Source organism: Mandrillus leucophaeus, unplaced genomic scaffold (assembly GCF_000951045.1).
Source record: "Mandrillus leucophaeus isolate KB7577 unplaced genomic scaffold, Mleu.le_1.0 Scaffold40, whole genome shotgun sequence".
NCBI classification, from domain to species: Eukaryota; Metazoa; Chordata; class Mammalia; order Primates; family Cercopithecidae; genus Mandrillus; species Mandrillus leucophaeus.
The window spans coordinates 415,580-439,688 of NW_012104254.1; the positions used below are offsets into that span (position 1 = coordinate 415,580).

General features: G+C 38.1%; 1 protein-coding gene across 2 annotated transcripts in view; it reads right to left on the reverse strand.

Annotated features, from left to right (window-relative positions):
* OSBPL6 (oxysterol binding protein-like 6) overlaps positions 1-24,109 on the reverse strand; it is a 154,129-nt gene that overhangs the window by 51,571 nt on the left and 78,449 nt on the right. For both annotated transcript variants that reach the window (XM_011991827.1, XM_011991826.1), the window contains 7 exons: positions 21,951-22,064; positions 21,664-21,834; positions 18,242-18,374; positions 15,553-15,656; positions 14,878-14,970; positions 10,366-10,440; positions 5,369-5,534 (listed from right to left, as the gene is read on the reverse strand). In XM_011991827.1, the coding sequence (XP_011847217.1) occupies positions 5,369-5,534; positions 10,366-10,440; positions 14,878-14,970; positions 15,553-15,656; positions 18,242-18,374; positions 21,664-21,834; positions 21,951-22,064 (856 nt within the window). The remainder of the gene's footprint in view (positions 1-5,368; positions 5,535-10,365; positions 10,441-14,877; positions 14,971-15,552; positions 15,657-18,241; positions 18,375-21,663; positions 21,835-21,950; positions 22,065-24,109) is intronic.

Here is a 24,109-nt window from a genome sequence, read left to right on the forward strand (position 1 = left end):
TTGCTTCTCTAGTTCTTTTAATTGTGATGTTGGGTGTCGCTTTTTGGATCTTTCCTGCTTTCTCTTGTGGGCATTTAGTGGTATAAATTTCCATCTACACACTGCTTTAAATGTGTCCCAGAGATTCTGGTACGTCGTGTTTTTGTTCTCATTGGTTTCAAAGAACATCGTTATTTCTGCCTTCATTTCGTTAATTACCCAGTAGTCATTAAGAAGCAGGTTGTTCAGTTTCCAAGTAGTTGTGCAGTTTTGAGTGAGTTTCTTAATCCTGAGTCCTAATTTGATTGCATTGTGGTCTCAGAGACAGTCTGTTGTGATTTCTGTTCTTTTACATTTGTTGAGGAGTGCTTTACTTACAATTATGTGGTCAATTTTAGAATAAGTGTGATGTGGTGCTGAGAAGAATGTACATTCTGTTAATTTGGGGTGGAGAGTTCTGTAGATGTCTATTAGGTTTGCTTGGTGCGGAGCTGAGTTGAAGTCCTGGATATCCTTGTTAACCTTCTGTCTCATTGATCTAATATTGACAGTGGGGTGTTTAGTCTCCCATTATTATTGTGTGGGAGTCTAAGTCTCCTTGTAGGTCTCTAAGGACTTGCCTTGTGAACCTGGGTACTCCTGTATTGGGTACATATATATTTAGGATAGTTAGCTCTTCTTGTTGAATTAATTCCTTTACCATTATTTAGTGGCCTTCTTTGTCTCTTTTGATCTTTGTTGGTTTAAAGCCTGTTTTATCAGAGACTAGGATTGCAACCCCTGCTTTTTTTGCTTTCCATTTGCTTGGTAGATCTTCCTCCATCCCTTTACTTTGAGCCTATGTGTATCTCTGCATGTGAGATGGGTCTCCTGAATACATACTGATGGGTCTTGACTCTTTATCCAATTTGCCAGTCTATGTCTTTTAATTGGGGCATTTAGTCCATTTACATTTAAGGTTAATATTGTTATGTGTGAATTTAATCCTGTCATTATGATGTTTGCTCGTTATTTTGCCCATTAACTGATGCAGTTTCTTCATAGCATCGATGATGGTCTTTACAATTTGGCATGTTTTTGCAGTGGCCAGTACTGGTTGTTTCTTTCCACGTTTAGTGCTTACAATTTGGCATGTTTTTGCAGTGGCCAGTACCGGTTGTTTCTTTCCATGTTTAGTGCTTCCTTCAAGAGCTCTTGCAAGGCAGGCCTGGTGTTGACAAAATCTCTCAGCATTTGCTTGTCTGTAAGGGATTTTATTTCTCCTTCACTTATGAAGCTTAGTTTGGCTGGATATGAAATTCTGGGTTGAAAATTCTTTTCTTTAAGAATCTTGAATATTGGCCCCTACTCTCTTCTGGTTTGTAGGGTTTCTGCTGAGAGATCCACTGTTAGCCTGATGGGATTCCCTTTGTGGGTAACTGGACCTTTCTCTCTGGCTGCGCTTAACATTTTTTCCTTCATATCAACCTTGGTGGATCTGACAATTACTTGTCTTGGGGTTCCTCTTCTCGAGGAGTTTCTTTGTGGTGTTCTCTGTATTTCCTGAATTTGAATGTTGGCCTGACTTGCTAGGTTGGGGAAGTTCTCCTGGATAATATCCTGAAGAGTGTTTTCCAGCTTGGTTCCATTACTCCGTCACTTTCAGGTACGCTTATCAAGTGTAGATTTGGTCTTTTCACATAGTCCCATATTTCTTGGAGACTTTGTTCGTTTCTTTTCACTCTTTTTTCTCTAACCTTGTCTTCTTGCTTTATTTCATTAATTTGATCTTCAATCACTGATATCCTTTCTTCCACTTGATTGAATTGGCTATTGAAGCTTGTGCATGTGTCACGAAGTTCTCGTGCCGTGGTTTTCAGCTCCATCAGGTCATTTAAGGTCTTCTCTACACTATTTATTCTAGTTAGCCATTCATCTAACCTTTTTTCAAGGTTTTTAGCTTCCTTGTGATGGGTTAGAACATGCTCCTTTAGCTTGGAGAAGTTTGTTATTACTGACCTTCTAAAGCCTACTTATGCCAACTCATAAAAGTCATTCTCTGTCTAGCTTTGTTCCATTGCTGGCAAGGAGTTGCGATCCTTTGGAGGAGAAGAGGTGCTCTGGCTGTTAGAATTTTCAGCTTTTCTGCTATGGTTTCTCTCCATCTTTGTGGTTTTATCCACCTTTGGTCTTTGATGTTGGTGACCTACAAACAGGGTTTTGGTGTAGATGACCCTTTTGTTGATGTTGATGCTATTCCTTTCTGTTTGTTAGTTTTCCTTCTAACAGTCAGGTTCCTCAGCTTCTGGTCTGTTGGAGTTTGCTGGAGGTGCACTCCAGACCATTTGACTGGGTATCAACAGCGGAGGCTGCAGAACAGCAATTATTGCTGCCTGATCCTTCCTCTGGAAGCTGCATCCCAGAGAGGCACCCACCTATATGAGGTGTCTGTTGGCCCCTACTGGGAGGTGTTTCCCAGTTAGGCTACATGGGGGTCAGGGACCCACTTGAGGAGGCAGTCTGTCTGTTCTCAGAGTTGAAACGCCATGCTGGGAGAGCCACTGCTCTCTTCAGAACTGTCAGACAGGGAAGTTTAAGTCTCCAGAAGTTGTCTGCTGCCTTTTACTTAGCTATGTCCTGCCCACAGAGGTGGAGTCTATAGAGGGAGTAGGCCTTGCTGAGCTGCGATGGGCTCTGCCCAGTTCGAGCTTCCTGGCTGCTTTGTTTACCCACTCAAGCCTCAGCAATGGTGGACGCCCCTCCCCCAGCCAGGCTGCCGCTTCGCAGTTCGATCTCAGACTGCTGTGCTAGCAGTGAGCGAGGCTTCGTGGGTGTGGGACCCACCAAGCCAGGCATGGGAGAGAATCTCCTTGTCTGCCAGTTGCCAAGACCTTGGGAAAAGCGCAGTATTTGGGTGGGAGTGTCCCGTTTTTCCAGGTACAGTCTGTCATGCCTTCCCTTGGCTAGGAAAGGGAAATCCCCTGACCCCTTGCATTTCCTGGGAGAGGTGATGCCCTGCCCTGCTTTGGCTCACCCTTCGTGGGCTGCACCCACTGTCCAACCAGTCCCAGTGAGATGAACCAGATACCTCAGTTGGAAATGCAGAAATCACCCATTTTCTGTGTTGATCACGCTGGGAGCTGCAGACTGGAGTTGTTCCTATTCTGCCATCTTGGAATGGAGTGCCCATGTGAATTTTATTATTGTTTTTCCTATATCTTGGAAGAGTGTCATTAGCATTTTGATAGGAATTATATTGAATCTGTATATTTCTTTAGGTAGTATGAACTTTTTTTAGCTGTTATTTTAGGTTTAGGGGTAACAGGTGAAGGTTTGTTACATAGGTAAACATGTGTCATGCAGGTTCATTGTACAGATTATTTCACTACTCAAGTATTAAGCCCAGTACCCAATAGTTATCTTCTCTGTTCCTCTCCCTCCTCCCACCCTCCACCCTCAAATAGGCTCCAGTGTTTTTTGCTTGTGTTTCTTCTTTTGTTCATAAGTTGTTGTCATTTAGCCCCCACTTGTAGTGAGAACAGTGGTATTTGGTTTTCTATTCCTGCATTAGTTTGCTGAGGATAATAACCTCTAGCTCTATCCATTTTCCTGCAAAACACATGATCTTGCTCTTTTTTATGGCTGCAAGTATGAACATTCTAACAACATAACTTTTTGATTCCATGAGCATGAAATATCTTTTGTTTATTTGTGTCCTCTTTAATTTCTTTCATCATTTTTTTTTATAGTTCTCAGTGTACAGGTTTTTCAACTCCTTGGTTAAATTTATTCCTAAGTATTTTATTTTGTCATAAATAGGATTGATCTTGATTTCTTTTTCAGCTATGTTGTTATTCGTATATAGAATAACAGGGTTTTGTATGTTCACTGTATATCCTGCAACTTTAATGAATTCATTCATTAGCTCTAACACTTTCTTGGTGGCATCTTTGGGGTTTTCTAAACATAGGATCATGTCATCTACAAATAGAGATCATTTTACTTTTTCCTTTCTGATTTGGATACCTTTTATTTCTTTTTGTTGTCTAATTGCTCTTGATAGTACTTCCAGTACCATGTTGAATAGAAGCAGGAGGAGTGGGCCACCTTGCCTTGTACCAGATCTTAGAGGAAAAGCTTTCCATTTCTCCCCACTAAGTGATGTTAGCTGTGTGTTTTTCATAAACAGCCTTTATTATAATCTGTTGAGAAACTTTCCTTCTATACTTAAACCATTAAGAGTTCTTTTTAATCAAGAAAGGGTATTGAACTTTGACAAATGCTTTTTCTGCAAATGACATGATTATGTGGTTTTTTTCTTTCAGTTGGTTAATGTGATGTATCATTCAACAGAAGCTTTAAAACTCTGTTGATACTTGGATTTCCTAGAAGCTTCAGAATTGCAACCAAATACACAAAGTTTTCCTGGGCCTGCCTTCCAAAGTACCTAATCTTCCCTTAGCAGCTGTGCCATACTCATATATTCAACTCCCGCATTTGTGGTCACACTCTACCTTTTGCACCTCCTTCCCCAAAGTAGAAGTTACTGGTTATAAATCAATGCTGTTACATAAACAAATTAATATTGCTCTCGTCTTCTTTATGTTAAATTTTCAATGAGGCTTGTTGTGTAAATTAAATTGTTATCATCAGCCACAGAGCATAAAGAAGAGGCTCAAATGTGGAATCAATTTCCCCTCAAATCTGAGCTGGCCTATAGTGCTTTGACCAATAGAATACAATGGAAGTAGAATGCCACACCAGTTCCAGAGCTGGCCTTGAAGAGGACGAGCAGCTTCCACTGCCAGGCTCTTGGAACCCTAAACTGCCATGGAGAGGAAGGGGGCATAGTTGTGTGCAGCCTTCCAGCTGTCCAGCTAACATGCTAGGCACAGGAGGGAAGCCACCTTGGGTCTTTCAGCCCAGTTCAACCTGCAGCCGAATCCTAGTGACTGGGGCTAGTCAAAGACATGTGGCTCAGAGGTTTCGCTGCTTAGCTGAGCCCTGCCTGAATTCCCGACCCACAAATTGTAAAGTCCAATAAATGAGTATTATTTAATAAAAAAAGAAATAAACAGAATCTAAAGAGAACCAATAAATACGTATTAAATGATAACTAAGACACATTGAAAAAAACGTTGAGTAGTAGTATCTTGCCAGATTGTGTATAATTTATTTATCTCCCATCCCCATGGCACTTTCTTTCTTTAGTCAAAACTATAAACCTGTGATGTGTGATCTTCCAACAGGCAAGCATCATGTCCTGTTGCATTTTTGTATATAGAACTTCAACCACTATATGAAACCATTTAGTCTTTCTATCATTACCACAAAGACAAAGATAAAAGAACAAAGGATAATCTTTCATCAAAGAGAGCTTCTTTAAAGGGTGCATTATTTTTGTTATTACCTTTCTGTGCGATTAGACAAAATTCTTCTTGCAGCTTTGTATAATCTGTTGAACTTTCCAGAGGGTCAGTGAGGTGGCTAGGGGGAGTCTGAAATTCAATATCTGCACAAAGGTTGGGGTTGGAGGAATGCAAGCGAACTGGTGACATGGTAGCACTGAAAGGAACCTGAAAGGGGAAGACACAAATTATTAAAGAGCAACAGTGCATTGTTTCACATTCTCCTACACAGAAAAGACCTCTCCCATTCTTCAAAATAATAGATTCCTCTCTGATAACACACTTGGAGACACTCAGTACTCATTTATTTTGCAGGCGGTTGGGGTGGGAAGAGGGAGTCTCATTTCCCATTATTGATTTAGAACTGCCACAAACTCACCGATTTCTCAGTTACAGAGAGAAATGACTACAGAATGACAGGAATAAAAGACATAATCTCAGGCAAGCTTAAACTCTGAACTCATACTTGCACCTCAAAAATAACTGGCAGAAAAACAGCAGTCTGAACTGTGATGTAGCTGACCTTCTCTTAACAGTCTGGACTATCTGAGCCTGGAGCAGGATCTTATTAAACCTGTAAAATTGAAGAGATGCATATACTGGAAGATTCACTTACTCTGTAGCCATTAAATAAAAAACAGATCAGGCTTAATAGTAAATACAGTAATGGCTTAAAGAGACTCACACTTATTTTGGAAATTGACTTACTAAATTTTATATTAGTAAATGAAATATGTATTATATAAATCACTGTGGTTTACCTTTGTATGTTACACACAACTCTATTACATATATGCACATGGTTCATGAACCGGCCAATACCAAGAAGCAGTAAGTAGAAAAAGTCATATTACTATAGATTTTCCACATGGCTAGAGGTACTTCCTTGCCTAGGCTGGATACGGACTAGGCTCCTGATGGGTGGAGGCAAAGCACCTTTTCCTCCCCTTTAAGAAGGCTTTACCCAAACATTACAAATGTCAGTCAAACATTCCTGGAAAGGAAAATACCAATTCTTCCTGCAAATCAGATCACAAACAACTTCTCCTTAATTCTTATTGCACAGATGTGCATTCAATTATTTTCAAGAACCAGACTCTTAGACTCCACCACAGGTTGGAATTTTGTGTAACTGATAGGATAATTCACACCCCCTAGCTAACGGGGAATGTGCTGTGGGAGGAAGGAACCATTACCCTCTGACGGATATGTATGTCAGGACCTCTTCTTTTTTAATTTTTTGGTTTTTGCTTTAAAATTCCTAACATATTTGGTGAGAGAAAGGGGGAAGGAGAAGAGGGCACGTTTTCTCCAAGGATTTAGAGGACAAATGGAAGAGATGGAAAGAACCAAAATATCTGGCCTGAGCTGCAGGTTGAGGGCAGTTGAGACAGAGCATCCTTCTGATGCAGCATTGTCCTGGCAAGGATTTATTTCTCTTAAAAGATATCCAAGACTTACTGGGGAAGACAGTGAGCATGAAGCTTTCCCCTCAAATTCAGCTAAGCTAAGCATGTTAATATATGTTATTTGAAGCATTTGGTATCTGGTGTCATCAAAGGAACCCTACCTCATCTTCTTTGGAGAACTTGGCTACACTGGGCTGGGAGATGATTGTTAAACAGCTTGTTTATCAATATTATCAGGCTGAAAAGTTCTGTCTATTCTAGATTTGAGACCCAGAAGTGGCCAATAAGCCATTTAAGAAAACGGAGTGCTGGGGTTCAATACTCTGCTGGAATCCTGTCCAGGTAACTTAATAATAACAAGGACTGAGGACCTTTTAGGATACGTACAAAGGAATGGTATTTATGTGGCAGAATGTCAGAAGATAGAGAAAGGAAGTTCTGACCCTAACTGTGGTGATGCTAAATCTAGAAAGAGCAGTCAGCCCCTTGAGGGACACAGAATCCATGGAAAAGTTGCTGGAGATTAGGATGTCATGGGGAGAGACTCTGAGTGAAAAAAATAGGTAGATCTGAGAGTTTTCAGAATTAATGATACAGTTTTCTGATATAAGGAACTAGAACAGCATTAAGAAAAATAAATGTGGGTCTTTGGTAATATGTTGAGCATCATGGAAAAGGATTTTTATCTGCATTCAGGTGCCTTCAACACTCCAAGGACTCACATGGCTTGGAAAAGGAGTCTCTTCCTTGAGCGGGTGAGGAGTGGGGTCATGAGAGTTGGCGGGAAGCTTATATAGAGGCCATTATGCAGTAAAAACCCAGGGAGTCCAGGAAGGACCCAGACTTGTCCCTGAGATAATTATTCCTCTATTAAATGTTGGAGTCAGATGCTGAGAAGAAAAACATAAGTTACAAATTTATATTCTGAACGTAATGGAAACTTAAACTGGCTATTAAAACAGTAAAAGTGGTTTTGCATACTACCCATAGGGAAAGAGACTTGAATGTTCCATTCAAATTGCAATCAGATGGTTCCCTGGGAAATTGAGAACTAATCTTCATATACTTCTGACTGAAAATGTTTATATATTGGTATACCTTTTTTTGTTAAAAAGAGGTATGTAGAATGGGTCATTTTAATTGAGGACTTTTGAGAATACAAATTGGGATGTATTAATCTAACCCTAATTGAATATCTGTTCAGACAGGGGACTTATTTACTCAGCTTTTTATTCATCAATTTGAGTATTATGGGATTCAAAAATCTAAGTGGTAACTGGTTTCTCTGTCAGTGATGGCTGGAGTGCAAGCTGCCTACAGCTCTCCATGTTTATATCTGAGAACCCTCAACACTCAATTTGGGCCTTTCTACCTTGTGCAGGAAAGAAATTCAAGGCCTTCTTGTAAGTCCTATGACAGGAGGGAAGCCTGATCCTAGAATATTCTGGTAGCATTAGGAGATGCTCTTAACACCTGTCCATGAAGAAGTCAAAAGCGAAATGAGTTGACAATGGAGTTGCTGACAGTGAAATTCAGCAATGTAGACATGAAAGTCTACACAGTAGGTCTAAGATAGATACTATGCTTACAGGACTCATCAAGCCAGTGGGAAAAGTCTCCTGCTGTTGCTATTCTGCACTATGTGTACAGGGATTCTTTGAGGGTACTGACTGCATTGGGATCCTCAGTGTTCTTCCATGGGGAAGAGCCAGTATTTCTCTTTTTCCAGTCTCCTGTTCTGTTGGGTCTGGCTGCTGTTGTGAGTTGGCTATCCTGAATGCTAGCGCTAAGAGTCATCAAGAATAAATTTCTGAAACATCTGCTAGATGTTGCAGCATTTTGGTATGGAGACAAAGCTATAGATCCTGGAGTAGCCAGTCCCCCTAGTTATTCCTGAATACATTATTAAATGTTGCCAGTAGCTTTTCTTACTACATGCCACTAAGTTTTTCTCATAACTTCTATAGTCACAGCTAACCTGGGAGGTGGGCATTAATGATTTCTTCTTTTAAAAGCTCTTTCTCTTCTACTGCCAATTTTAAAAATATGAACCCATTCTATTCAAATAGGTACTAATCTCAGTTTTATTATATTCACTGTATGTATCTGCAATTTAAAAAATTAACACAGAAGAGACAGAATCACTTCTCTGCATGGCATCTTAGATGTATATTGCTTAAGAAAACAGTGTTTTCATAAAATGATGGACTGTTCCTTTCCATTCTAAGTTGTTATCTCTAATAACCATGTGTATTTATTAATTTTATAAATGGAAAATTACCTTTAATAATATTGAACTGATTATATGTGCATCTATTGTCAGAATCTGTTACCACATCAGTGTCATGGGATTTATTCATCTGCATTTGAATACATGCATAAGATATACATGGACCATGAAAGCTATTTCAATAATTTGTTTGTTCGAATGTTTACAAAACTGTGAGTTTAAGAGTCAGTTCCCTAATAAATTCCAAGTCACTGGTTCATTTCATAATCAAAAGCAAATTTGTTTCTCAGTCTAGCTAAACACCCAGATATAAGGCAAGAGCCAATTACTAATCATAAAGTAGAAATCCACCAATCCTCACATCAGCATCCATTCTCTTGTAATGCAGCCAAAACTTTTTCATATTTTTTTCAGCAATTCTAGTCTTCAAATACATTCCACCCTTAGTGACAGCAAGACTGTTGTTAATTAAGGAAGTATTATCTAATAGCCAAAAAACTAACATCTATGATTGCTATGAACTCAGTAAACTATATTTTACGAAGTTCATAGGCTCTCATGACTAAACAAAGTTTTTAATTGACTTTTATCCAGCAAGGAGTTCTTGTGTTTTGATACTCTATTTTATATTCTGTAGACAAGTCATTCACTATCCATTTGCCTTATCTACCTCAGTATGTTCTCTACTCTCCTTATATCCATTCTATTTTCTCTCAGAAAAAAAAAAAAAAAAGCCTCTAGATATGGATTAAATACCATAAAACTGTCTTTATTTTTGTCATTTCCACACTGCAATTTCTAATTTTCATGTCAATATTCTCTTCAGAAAACAATTTTCCCTTGCTAAGTGTAACTTGGGTAGCCATTTAGAGATGACAGCAAAATTCACCTTTTCTTACCCTCTCATTTCTTTATTCTCACATCCTTTTCAAATAGTCACACTGCTACAAAAAAAAGCACAATTTATGTCTGTAGTAACATGACTTTTCTTAGGAAAAGAGAAATTAGTTAGCAAAAGTTCCAATATCAGTATGGTAAAAAAGAAAAAAAAAACAATATAATTTAAGGAAAGCTCACATCATGGGGCACTGCACTCAATTTTGCAAATTTGACTTAAATTATGTCTTCACGTATAGCAAAAGAACTGGATTATATAATAGTTCTCCATTGTAAAAAGGAATACCCGTGTTTGACTCCTGCCATGCAAAGACAGCCAGAGAACATGCGAAAGCTATGCTGCCATGATTGGGCTACAGGTGACACCATCACACACCAGTGGCACCATCAGGACAAGGAGGTCACCCTTGTACACAGGTTTTCATTCTTATTAAACTTCCACTTGAGATTGAAATCCACTCACTGTTGTAGCCACTGCTGCTGCTAGCCTCTGCCGGCGCCGAGTTGTGCTGAACTGGCCCTTCACAGGTGGCCCTTCCTGACAGTGAATGGGAGAAGAGAAGGGGGGAGGAAACACAGGACGGGGGAGGAAAGGATGGAAGATGGGAGGATGAAAGATAATCAGACAAGGAGAGGGACAGTTTTTAACTGAAGTCGACTTTTCTTAAATCAGCATCGAAAAGAGCTCACAGGGGCATTCATGCTATGAGAAATGTTCATTGCTGTCATTGCAGATTACTCAAACACCTGAATTCTATTTGCTGACTATAACTCACACCCCAAAAGGAGACGGAGTTATAAACTGATGGACAGCCTGCAATTTTAAGGTAAAATAAATATGCATACTGTTTTATTCATATGATATCATGTTATATGAAGTCAAAAGGTATTCAATAAATGGTAGCAAGGAAAACTAAGTTCAGGAAAAACTGATTAAATAATGTAGGAAGGCTAAAATGAACAGGTTGTAATGAGAGCCTCCTAATGGCCAGACAGAATTTTTTTTTTTTTTAATTTCTTACTGGAAGAAAAAAAGTAAGGGAAGGGTATGAGGGTTCTTCAACTTCCTACTTAATCTCCTATTATACAGCTCACTATCTGGGACTCCACATCAGTAACAGTGCTGGGATTTTCAAGTCTAAGAATTTTCCAAGGAAGATGCCAGACCCCATAAGATCAGAAAAGAAAACTTAAGTTCCTCAGTGAGTGAGGACAATGCCTATAAAAATCAACTACGAAAACCTGAAAGCATAGTTTTCATTTAGTAATGCGCATCTATGTACAAACCAGTAGAAGAATCCTACAGCTTTCTTTCATTTTGTTTTTTTCCTCTTGGTGGATGGGATTAAGGGATGATGACATTTCCTTCTAATCATTCAACTTTGCCTCCATCTGACAGACCCTGACTCCTCAAGGTTGTGAGCAATATTTTTTTTTTCTTTTTTGAGATAGGGTCTCACTCTGTTGCCCAGGCTGGAGTGCTGTGGCATGATCATGGCTCACCGCAGCCTTGAACTCCTGGCCTCAAGTGACCCTCCCTCCTTGGCTTCCCAAAATGCTGGGATTACAGGCATGAGCCACCTTGCCCAGCCATGAGCAATAATTTCATTTCCAAATAATTAAGATATACTTTCTTAGAATCTCCTAACAGCCCAGATTGAAGAAACAGTAGGACTGCTTTAGTCTTTTTGGGATGTCAGAAAAATATTTTAAATTTTTCTATCTTTAAATCTTCAAAGAAGTTCCAAAATTACAATCTTATTTATTTTCCATCTTCATAAGTCTTCTGCATACATATACGTATATGTTTGTCATACACACACACACACACACACACATAATCTGTTTTCCACAAAAATATTTTCTAGACAAAATCCTTTTTCCTTAATGTAGTAAAAGGAGGAAGAACTTATATTCAGCCTTCAGTGTAATTTGAGCATCTATGAGATGCAGGACAGCTACACAGGAGCAACATAAGATCATCTGTCTGCTACTATGTACTTTCTACTATTCCCCATTCCCTTCAACATCCAGGGATCTAGTATTTAATTCATATTATCAGCAACACAGGAGATCTAACAGCTCTTTCTTTCAAAATATTTCCTTCTTGCCTTCCTCTTACTTCATTTAAAACACAGCTGAATTGTTACTGCAAAATGGTATTGAGATTTTTATTCGAACCAGAAAGTTCGAAGTTAAGGAGGCAAGAAGAAATACTTTTTCTAAAAGGTAGTCTCCACAGAACCTTCTAGGACAAATGCTGACTTCATGAGTTACATAATAGGAATTTCTGAGGCCAACTACCCAATAGTTTCCAGTAGAAACAAGGCCATACTGGTCTAGAATTTAACCTACTCATTTAAATCAATAGCACAATCTAACCTACACAAGAATAAGCAATCAAACATCCAGTATAACATGTTTTTCATTTTAACTTTCTTGTGGTCAATTTTTTTAATGACCTATTTTATAATTTTTTTCAAAATGACAACTACTATGGAATACTGAGTACAAAGTTCAGTAACACAACATCGATAACAACAACAGCAGCAACAATACCACAACCACCACCACTGGACGGTCTGGGCACCCTCCCAATGGCTGTTGTACTTAGTTACGAAGAAGATGGGGACGGAAAATGAACTCTCACCACTTGAGAGCCTCTCATATTGGCTGAAACATCAGCGAAAGTGGTTCGAGTGGTGAGATGATCATTGACTCAAAACAAATGCTTGGACTCATTAGATAGAATTCCCATTATCAAAACATTTAAAACAGGAGGGGAAAAAGCTGGGTATAAGGAAGGAGAAAGTGGTGGGTATCTTTAATCCACTAGAGTAACATTAGATGTTATGCCTCTCTCTAGGCAAAATACTGAGTAGCAAAGATTTTCATGTTGGCATACTCATCCTAGATGAACTTATGATTCCCTAGCCAAGTGTGAATTTTGAAGGATCTTGGAGGAACTTCCCAGTAGTAGAGAACGAGTATCCTGAGGCTCCTGCAAGACCTGTTGGTTTGGGCAAGCAGAAAAGGTCCATGGATAGGACCCAGTTCTGCTGTGTTCCCCTTAAAATACCTTTTGTTTTAGTCCAGGTGGAAGTGGAGTTTCTCTGGGAATGATTAACAGCTTACTGCCATTCCTAAGTTTATTTGTTTCTTCTTGGAATTGGAACTAAATCTCCCACTTCGAAAAGGCAGTTGTCTTTGAGTGTCTTTGAGGGATTAGATGATTTCAATTTCCCTCAAAAATAACTCAACTAGAATTACAAAGGCCATTTTATTATCCTTAGCAAAGTCACAAGTCATAAATAAAAATTTATGTTGCATTCTGTGTCCTTCAGAAAAAAAAAAAAAATAGTGATTTGGGGTCTCCGGTGGAGCTCCTAGATGCAGCAAGGTAGCTGGGACATTGCACTACAACTCACTGGGAACCAACCTGTCCAAGACAACAGCTCTGAACAAGAATGTGGTCAATAGCATACACTATAGACACAAGATTAAAACAACATCTATTAACAAATGTATGTGTTCTTTCTTGTGATGCAGGCCTTCTTCAATTATTTTATTTAGGGGAATGATTCTTTTACTTATAAAAATGAGTCTTGTTCTTGGCTTTGACTCAGACACCACGCTTAAAACAAACAAACAAACAAAACTAGACACTCACAAGTTCAAAACCAATAAAACTGCCAAAAGCAATTTTAAGTAATTTTCTTGTGAAATCACTTGGCACATCTCTCCCTACAGTATTAATTTTATAAACAGAGGGGAAAACACACGGAAACGTACTGAGCAAATGAACACAAAAAGGTGTGTTCATTGAATGTAGACATTCTAAATAAAAAAAACATAGGTATTAGTGCTTATGAAAATTTATTTTCAAATATATCAGATTAGCAAGCAAAGCAACAGTTTGTTATTTACACAGTCAGAATTGTAATACAAAGAATGTTATTAATGAAGTCAAAATTAGAGAAGAATTATTTTGTTAATTATTCAGAAGGGACTGAAGAATTCTGAAAAGTACTTCTTTCTACCTTTGTATTAGAATATAAATTTATTTGTATAATAATTTTAAAGAGCCAAATCATAAAGTCTAATCTTGACTGTGCAGGACAAGGGCCATTTATAATATGCATTCAGGATGAGAATAATGGAAATTCTAGTTTAAAAATCTGAAAGTAATATGGTTTATGACATAATCTACCATATTTTGAATCACTGAAACACAACAATATAAAAGGATCTTACTTTAAAAATGTCACTCATTTCAAATATGTAATTTATTTCAAATAAATTTCAAGTACATTTATTACAAGCTCTTAAGAATTTAGTTCAGATTTTAAGGTGATTGTTGAAAGCCAAATAATATCTATTTTTGAAGGATCATAGAATTTTAGAGTTGAAAGAGAATTCAGAGCTTATTAAATAAACTCTATCACTTAGGAGCAAACGGAAGCTCAGGAAATTTAACAGAAATTTACAAAATTATACTGCCAGAAAATCAGTGATTAGACTAAAATCTGGGTTTGTTGATTTCTAATGTATTGAACCTCCTACCCTTTTTCTTGATAGAAAAAATTTGGACAAGGCTGACACATAAATGCCTCTTTTAATATCTAATATTTTTAAATGAGTGTTCATTATAACCCACTAGATTTTCAATCTAGATTTTTAAGATAACTTTTTGTTAAAATATATTTTAATGGTTCAAAGGCTATAATTGAGAATAAAATGCCATTTTGAACACATATTGTATAATTTCAACCTTTCTTTTAAATCCTTCCCACTTATGCCAGAGTGAGAAAAATACAGAGATTTCCCACTGTTTTAGACAATGTGAGAGTTTGAAAAGCGCCAGCTTTAAAGCAGTTAAGTTACCCTTTCAATCTAACGCGCATTAACTGATGTATAAAGACTAGTACTTTAAAATTATGTAGAAACATGAATGAAGGAAAAGTAAAATCTGTACCTGCAGTTGTATTTTTGTATCTTTGCTGACACTTTTTGTTCTCCATCGTCTTGTGACCCGCTTGTCTTTCTTTGAAATATCTACACAGTTAGCCTACATTACACAAATAGTTAAAAGCAACAAAGTATTATTAAGTTCACACAGATGATACAGGTATAGACAAGAACACAGCAAGTTAGTAAAGGATCATTGTTAGAGCCTATAAGCAAACCGGCCAGGAGAGAAAGGCGTATCAGATGCATAGTGGGCATTAAAAGCAGAGATAAGAACTTAATTATAAAATATATTTTTCTGATAAACAAAATAAATACAGGATTAGAAATCTCTAGCTTTGTTTTCTATATGAAAAGACAGTAATAATTCTGAGAGTATCTAAAGCATATCTTCAAAGCTACCATTTCCAATAGAACACAAACACGGAAGAATAATTCAGATACTGAATTTATTTATTCTGGCTAGTGTATATTTAAATGTAAAACACTTTAAAATAATCATCTTAATTAACACACTGACACCGAGATTCAAAAAATATTAAAAATAACTCCAGAATATAAACAAATGTCTGTATTGTAGTTACCTATCTTTAAATATTACCTTATATATTCATAGAACAACCCAATAAAGATTATAAATTAATATCCTAAGTCCTTTTACCAGCAGCAGGAATATGTTTACCTGCATGTCAGTAAAGTTAGGTGCTGACTGAGTTCTCTGAAGTATTTCCAAATTTTGCAGGAGTTTGCTAAGTTCCACAAGGTTTGACTGGCAATGTGCGAGATCTAATAAGAAATCATAAATAAAAATATGTTAAAATTGGTTAGGGAGCAGTGGTGATGATTAAAAAAAAGGGTCAATGCAAATTATGGCAAATATGAGTAGGCAGATCCATGTTTATATGATGAAGACACTGGCAGGGGGAACAAAACACCCTTTGCTGGTATAGAACCAAAAACCATTAATTATATTTCAAAGCTCACTCTCGTAAGTTAACAGCTATTAGTGCAGAAATCATGAAACTCTCCGTCACACTGTATGTGATCCCTTTTCTGCTCTGATAGCTTTTGCCACATGGGCAGCACACTCAAGTGAACTTCAGCAGTCCTGTGGTTTCATTGTTAGGAGCTTGTCTACCTGCTCCTCTAACATGCTTTACAAGGTGGTTACCTGGAATTTGGGTAGCGTAAAAATCAAGTTCAGAAAACTAGGATGGAATACAGATTCAGTTAAACATATTTTCTTTAATTTAGCTCGCTAACAATGTTGAAATGAATGACTTTAAAATTTCTTAGAGACATTATATTAACGAAATCAGATTTTCAAAGTGCATTCGATGGTCCAGGAACGTCATCATCACCTGGACATCAACTCATTCTGTCTGAATTAACATTTAGAATAAAGAAATGACTTTTAGTTTTTTTCTTTTTCCATTTTTTGGTGCATTTAGAACAAGAGAATATTCAAAAATCTATATAATAAAATATCACTCTTAAAAAAAAAACTGACCTTTAATATGTGAAATTAAACACGGTCAAGAATATTGGGCTGGGTGCGGTGGCTCACGCCTGTAATCCCAGCACTTCGGGAGGCAGAGGCGGGCAGATAACCTGAGGTCAGGAGTTCAAGACCAGCCTGGCCAACATGGTGAAACCCTGTCTCCACGAAAATTAGCCAGACATGATGGTGGGTGCCTGTAATCCCAGCTACTCGGAAGGCTGAGGCAGAAGAATCTCTTGAACCAGGGAGGCGGAGGTTGCAGTGAGCCAAGATAGCACCATTGCACTCCAGCCTGTGCAACAGAGCAAGACTCCGTCTCAAAAAAAAAAAAAAAAAAAAAAAAAAAATTGAGTTACTTTTCTTATTTTTGTGGTCAGTTACTAAAATTTTCATTTCGAGCTTTCTATCTAGCAAATATTACATTCATACTCTCTAATAATTGTGATTATTCTATATAAATGGTGCTATATAAGCACAGAAATCTGGAATTGGGGCTGAAAACCATCAAAATTATATCCATCTTTTTTCTAACAGAATGAAAACAAGTTTGTGAATAGTTCAATTTAAGGCCAAGGACTCAAACTAAGTGTAAGGAGACATCAATTTAGATTTTTCAGTTGTAGTTTCCTTATCTGTCAGTGGTGATAGTAGTATTTAGCTCTCCTACCTGCTTACTGAGATGGTAGATGAGAAAGTTCTATGAAAGCCAGAAATGGTCTCTAAGGAATACTTATTGTGCGTGTCTCATCACCCTGCTACAGCCTTCACATGGACCATGCTACATCATTCTTTGTCACTTCCACTATTTACAATAAGAAAGAGAGGAAATCATACTTTCACATAAAGTCTGGGATGTGGGTATCTCAGAAAGCTGATAAAAACGACAAAAAATGCTGCATACTTTGAGTCCACATGCTGGTAGAATAAGAAAAAATTCTTTTGGTTGGAGCACTAACATAGATTACCAAATTTTAATTTTTTTAAGTGAGAACACAAAAAAGTGATCTAATATCTGCTTTTATTATAATTTTATAAGGAAAAATAATCTGAAAAAAAAATAGGCCTAATATCATCTTAGGATCATCTAAAAAATAAACTAATTGAGACTTATTAAACACTCTCTGCATTGCCCTTGTTTTTCTCAGTTTTGAAGGTCAAATGAAAACTCTCATAGAATGGAAATGGTCTGTACATCAAGTTTGAACCATTGTGCGCTGGTTAATTACGAGGGAGGTAAAGGTAAGAAGAGATGAAGAGGCTCAGAGATGGCAATGTGAGGGAATCAGGTATTGGTTCAGAATATTGAATCACTGATCCATAGTGGAGCACACTAACAGGTAACTGTGGATATAAGACGCAGCATTTCACAACTTTGCCATTTATTGCCGAGTTGTCGGGAAACATACACCTGCTCTGTGCACAAGACAGAGCAGCAGAGAAGGCAGCTGTGGAAGTGACCTAGTGAGGAAGACAGAGCAGTGATTCTTGGGCTGTGGGCAGCATAGGCTCTCCTCAGGGGTTGCTCTTCTGTGTGACTGCCCCAGGTTCCAGAGCTAAAGAAGCCAGAAGGAGCTGGTGAAGTGACAAGGAGAGAAGGCTGAAGTGGGTAGAAGTCAGGGGAAAGGCAAGAACCAGATTCAACTGCTGTGAGGGTGCAGGAGAACTGGCAGGTAAGGAGCCCGAGTCACGGCAGAGAGAAGGAGCTGGTGCATAAAGATAAGAACAAGGAGGAGAAAAAGTAAGAGCAAGGAAAGGTCAAGGCGATCAAGGCAATCAGGATAAAAGATGTAGCACTCATAATTCACCGCTTTAGGTTTGGTTTCTTGTTTGGTTTTGGCTTACTCTCAGGCCACACAGGGAAACAACTAACCTTCCGCACACCTGTCCATCTCTTCCGAGTCCTGTAACCAGGCTGCCACTTTACTCTGGCCAGTCGTGCAGGTTGCAGGGAGGCTATTGCTGCATGGTAAAGGGGACTGCCATGGAAAGCTGTTTGGTTGCATCTACGGCAAACAAAGATGAATTGTATGGTTATGAAACAGTACCTTTCAATGATTAAAAAAATACAAGTATCCTCAAGCCGTATTAACAAAGAAAGGAAGAAAATGCACAGTCAAAACATGGAAGAAGCTTCTTGGCTTAATGTGGTTTGCGCTTAGTGAGGGCGACATTCCTAAACAACAACCTCTCATTAAGTTGCCATCTCCATCATTCAGTGAAGGACAACATTTAAGTGTGTTGTATCTCATAGTCACAAGCACCTGCCAACTCAAATTCCCAGTAATTTTTAATCACTCAGTAAGTTGTATGTGCAGTGTCCTTACGGCAGTACTCTCAACTCATGATTTAAGTCTTTCCTTTCCAAAAGGTTTCTGCACCCTTATGACCACTCAGGGTCTCCTCAACCACATGTGATTCCTAAATACATTATCCACCAGTAAGCAACCTTGCAATGCCTTGAATTCATATTGAAAATTATTTATAAAAAGACAGTCTTGGCAAGTTATTATCCAGAGCTTTCCATTGAAGTTATTATCTATAGACTTTTCATTAAGAAGATTGTATGTGAAATAAGTGAAAACTGTATTAAGTATAGAGATACTAAGGTGACTGCAGGAAACAATGAAAAAAGAAGAAACTTATTTCTTAAAAAACTGAAATAATTTTAAAACTTTATAGTTGACTTTAATATTCAACTACAACTGAATTGTGTCTCTTCTAAATCATTACAAAGTGAATGATGCACATTCTTAGCAAACCCACGCTTATTTATTCCCCACAGAGGGCCACAAACCAATTAACATTCAGGAGGCTCATAATTTGATATGTAGAAGGCAGGCAAAGTGATAAAAAGCTCTTTTTACTCTTTATTGCATTTTGATAAATGTAATGGAAATCTTTCACTGAGTAGATCTTAGAGGTATGTCATTAACCAGAGTAACAGATCTGTTTTGAAAACCAGAGCTGAAGAAGTTTCTTATTTCAAGGCAAATAGTGGGGAGGATTTGATTTTAGTCTTCCATTCTCAGATATTACCCAAGTTATTTAATAAATAAGGGATGAAAATAACATATTTTCATCAATAAATTTAATAAATATTTTAATAAATTTAATACATAGGAGATAAAAATAATATACTTTCATCAATACTCTGTGCCAATGATGTAGGCAGAAGCTGGATGAACTAAAGAATAAAAAATTTGTATTTTTTAAAGATCTATTTGGAATACAATTCTCATTTAACGTGGACTAAATCTAGGATTTAGTTCTCTGGTGAGAACACAGGAGGCCAGAGAAACTCGGCACTATCTTGGGCATCTGTAAGTTCCCAACCTTCCTGATGTGCTGACCAGATGGTTCGCTCCCTTTCTTATTTCAGAACTGGTTGGTATTAGGGTTAATCCAATACCCCATTCCTAGAAAAAAGATAATTAAACAGTCCTTGGCAAGGCTGCAACCAGAATGGAATAATGCGAGGTTGAAGGCCAGGTGTGTAATCTGGCCTCTAATCCCAGCACTTTGGGAGGCCGAGGTGGGCAGATCACTTGAGGTCAGGAGTTTGAGACCAGCATGGCCAACATGGCGAAATCCTGTCTCTACTAAAAATGAGCTGGGTGTGGTGGTAGGTGCCTGTAATCCCAGCTTACTCAGAAGGCTGAGGCAGGTTAATCGATTGAACTCAGGAGGAGGAGGTTGAGGAGGCTGCAGTGAGCCAAAGCACACCACTGCACTCCAGCCTGGGTGACAGAGTGAGACTTTGTCTCAAATAAATAAATAAATAAATAAATAAATAAATACAAATAAAACACAGAAAAAAATAAATAATGTAAGGTTTGAGATAATTTTAACATAGTTAATAGGATCTAATGAAAATTGCCATTAAAATAACAAAAACTGAATATAGTAATGTTTCATTTAATCTGATTTGGTTAGTATTGCAGTTACTCTATGAGGTTTTCCAGTGGTTTGCAAAGGAAACTTGGACCTATGTATGACATACATTCCTGTGTAAGCAAATAAAGAAAAGCAGAATCTTCACTGGAACGTTCTTGAACACAACGTACTGTGGCAACCAGCTTCCTCACCCTCTCTGCCCTCAATTTCAAGTGCCAAGTGTAAAGCTGGTGCACCCCTGCGCAGTGCAGTGGCACTAGGTTTCAGGAAACTTAATCATTGAATCAAAGGCAGGAACAGCTGTTTTCATGTCTGTTGACTTAACCTTGATTTTTTTTAACAAACAACATCTCTTGCTTTTCATCAACACAGAAGTGAACTCTTATTTCAGCCCAGAGAACAAGGTCAGTCTCCCTTAGTCTGGCACCTGGTAAAAATAGAAAGGGCACTGATTTTGGAAACAGACGTGGACTTGGATCCTGGCTCAGCTGTTTAATGGCTATGTCACTTCTGGACAGATTTTTTCCTGTCTCTGAACTTTGGTTATTTGAAAGATTAGAGAGGAATGAGTGCCAAATGCTTAACACAGTGCCTGATCACTTAAGTAGGCTACTACTTATACTACTGTCACATTTTTGAGCTCACATGCAATTACTTCATGGGGAAATTTCATAGCTTCTCATGTATGTATTATAGGTCAAGACACAAAAGCAAGTTTCATTTTCAAGATTTTGAGGTCTTCTTATTACCATTTGGGAAGACATCTGATTTCTGAATGTTGATTAAATAAATGTTAACTTACTTCCTAGTATTCCTACAAAGCCACATAAAGTTAGAAGGTAGTCCATTCATAAAATGGAAAAATAACTGCTAATTCTCTTGGTGATCCACATTTCGGCCTAATTTATACTTGCAATTAACTTTCATGCCAAATGTCACTGCTGTCTTCTGAGTGTTAGTTTACAAAGCAAACCTCCTCTTTCTGGTTTTCCCAAATGAGACTCAGTTACGCATTTGCATAATTTTCTTTTTTATTTTATTTTTTTATTTTTTTTGAGATGCAGTCTTGCTGTATTGCCCAGGCTGTTCACTAGTGGCACAATCATGGCTCACTGCAACCTCCGCCTCCCAGGTTCAAGCAATTTTCGTGCCTCAGCCTACTGAGTAGTTGGGATTACAGGTGTGCACCATCACATCTGACTAATTTTTGTGTTTTTAGTAGAGATGGGGTTTTCACCATGTTGCCCAGGCTGGTCTCAAACTCCTGGCCATCAGGTGATCCGCCCGCCTTGGCCTCCCAAAGTGCTGGGATTACAGGCGTAAGCCACCGTGCCTGGCCAAAATTTGCATAATTTTCTAAGCAATTTTCACGCTGGTTTTTATAGAACAAAATCATACCTTTCCATCTACTACAGAAACATTAGCAGCTGGTGAGGATTCAGCTGTGGAAGTTGAAGGAAATATGTGAAAACTAGCATCTCTTGGTGATCTCACAATTTCATTCTGACGATACAACCGATGATGTCGCAGTTTGGATACCCATGCATCAAACCAGTCTTGAGATTTCACCTAAGACAATGAACAAGTGGAGAAAGTAATTGTAAAATCACTCTCCTGTCTACCACTGGTGTAGGCAAATGGTTTCCCCTGATAATGGCAGAGAAACTGTTGAAAAGTGATTTCACCTTCAAATGATAGATGTGCTCTTCTGTGTCAAGGTCTATTCTTCGAGCTTTCTTTTTAATTGACATGACTGACAGTCCGACATCTATGCTCCCGTGGACCTTTCCTTTTTGAATCTGAAATCAAAAGACTAGTAAATAGGCTGAAAGGATATATGATTTGATATTTCTGTACTGGATTTAAGTGAACTCAAGGTAATCTTTAACTTATCTATGGGAAGTGGAATACTACATATAACTCCTTAACAAACAAAATAGTTAAGGTTCTATGGATTAGGTTCTAGGATAGTTGATGTTGAAGTGACTTCACACCAATTTTTATAAATAAGACTATTCATCTTATTCCTGTCTTGGCATAGAATGTAATGCTAATTCTTCATAATTCTAGATTGCACAGCTTATATTCTCCCATCTTTAGTGGTCCTAAAATAACTGCGGTCAATCTTTGACCTATAACACAGAACATCCCTGAGTAATCAGCTGGCAGACAGCTGCTGAGGCAGAACGGGGCAGCTGGGACCAGAAAGCAGGGAGCAGCCGGCTCTTCCTTCTGGCTGCTCCTCTGATCAAGGACATGGCTGATTCAATGGCAGAGATGGGGACAAAACTGAAACCTGAGACTTCTGTTACTTCCCCACACCACAATGATGAAGGAAGGAATTTTCCAGTGTTACATGCAAACTACTCCTTTGTATACTAAATAAAAACAATTTGGAATAATTTTTGTGAATTGGGATCTCCAAGATAAAAAGACATATGACCTAGAAATAAGATTTGTAAGATAGTTTTTAAAAGGACATTGACAAGAACAAAGCAGCACACATAAAGCAGAGTTTATTGGGAGATGCAGAAAAAAAGCCCATTTGGGTTTTCTCTCCAAGTGACAGAAGGTGATTTTACTCATGTGTCACTTTTAAGGTTTAAGCTTCTGTTTTTAATAACACACATCAAAATAGTTAAATCTTCATGCACTAGGTTGAAACACTTTAGAACATGGAGGTTTGGGAGCTTGTGAAATCTTACAGGCCCAGACATGCACAAAGCTGGTAACTATGGCACAAGGCTTGTACAATTACAGTGTTTACTCACTTCAAGCAGAATTCAGAATCAATCTTTGAAACATGTCCTGTGTGCTACTTACATCGAGTGGTGCCTTTGAATACTTTAACATTCCATTATCCAGGACAAAAAAACGCTGCAAGAACCAAACACCCCTAGTTACTGTCTGTATTTTGAATTATATAAAACATTCACAAATGTGGGTCTAATGTTGCTTGGCATTTATTAATCAATATGTTTGATCATTTTAATGTATCTGGATTCAGTGCATTTGGCCACAGTCAGTCACATTAAATGGCAAGGAGATAAGAGCTCTAGTTCCATACTGTTAACCATCAAGATTCTTTTATACATAATCCAATGGGGATGGAGTCTTTTCACCATGATTTTTCTTAACAGAGAAGGAATCTGAGGACCTGAAGCTACAATCCTCTGAATGAACCACATTGGGATGTTTTTCAAAGTGAGAAATGATCACAGTGACTATATAAGGAGCTCTGTACACGTCTACAGGGAATTTTTCACTGTGAACACACTCCTGAATTTTCCCTGGATACCACAGATAATTCCTGAAAATGTTCATGTCCATTACAGAAGCCAGTGGACTGAATCTATGAATAATGAATTATCTGGAAAATTTAAGTGGGCTTAGCAATATGCTTGCATCTCTACTTAGCAAATGTTTGCATTCTACCATTAATCAAAGAGGCTGAAAATTATTTCTGAACTACATTAAGGGTAAAAAAAGAGAGAGGTTTTTGGCAATTTTTGTCTCCTCCAAGATAATCCTAGTCCAGTCTGAATGGATTTGCCCATTTTTGCTCTACAAACACTCAGGAACTCTCAGCTGTTGATTTTTCTTCCATGGGTAATTCACAAGAGAACAAACAGTTCCCAGGGCCCGGTCAAAGAATGGGTCCTGTGCCCTCTAGTTCTACAGATGCAAGGAATCTTTCTGTTCCTGGAAAATTACTCTGCTGGGAAGTTTTTATGTGATTTGGGACCTCTTAGCTGCTGAGATGGCAGGTAGTCAGGACCTGGGATCTGCTTCTGTGAGTACAGTGGCCTTCTATGAGTTCTGCACAGAGCACCCCTATGAGTTC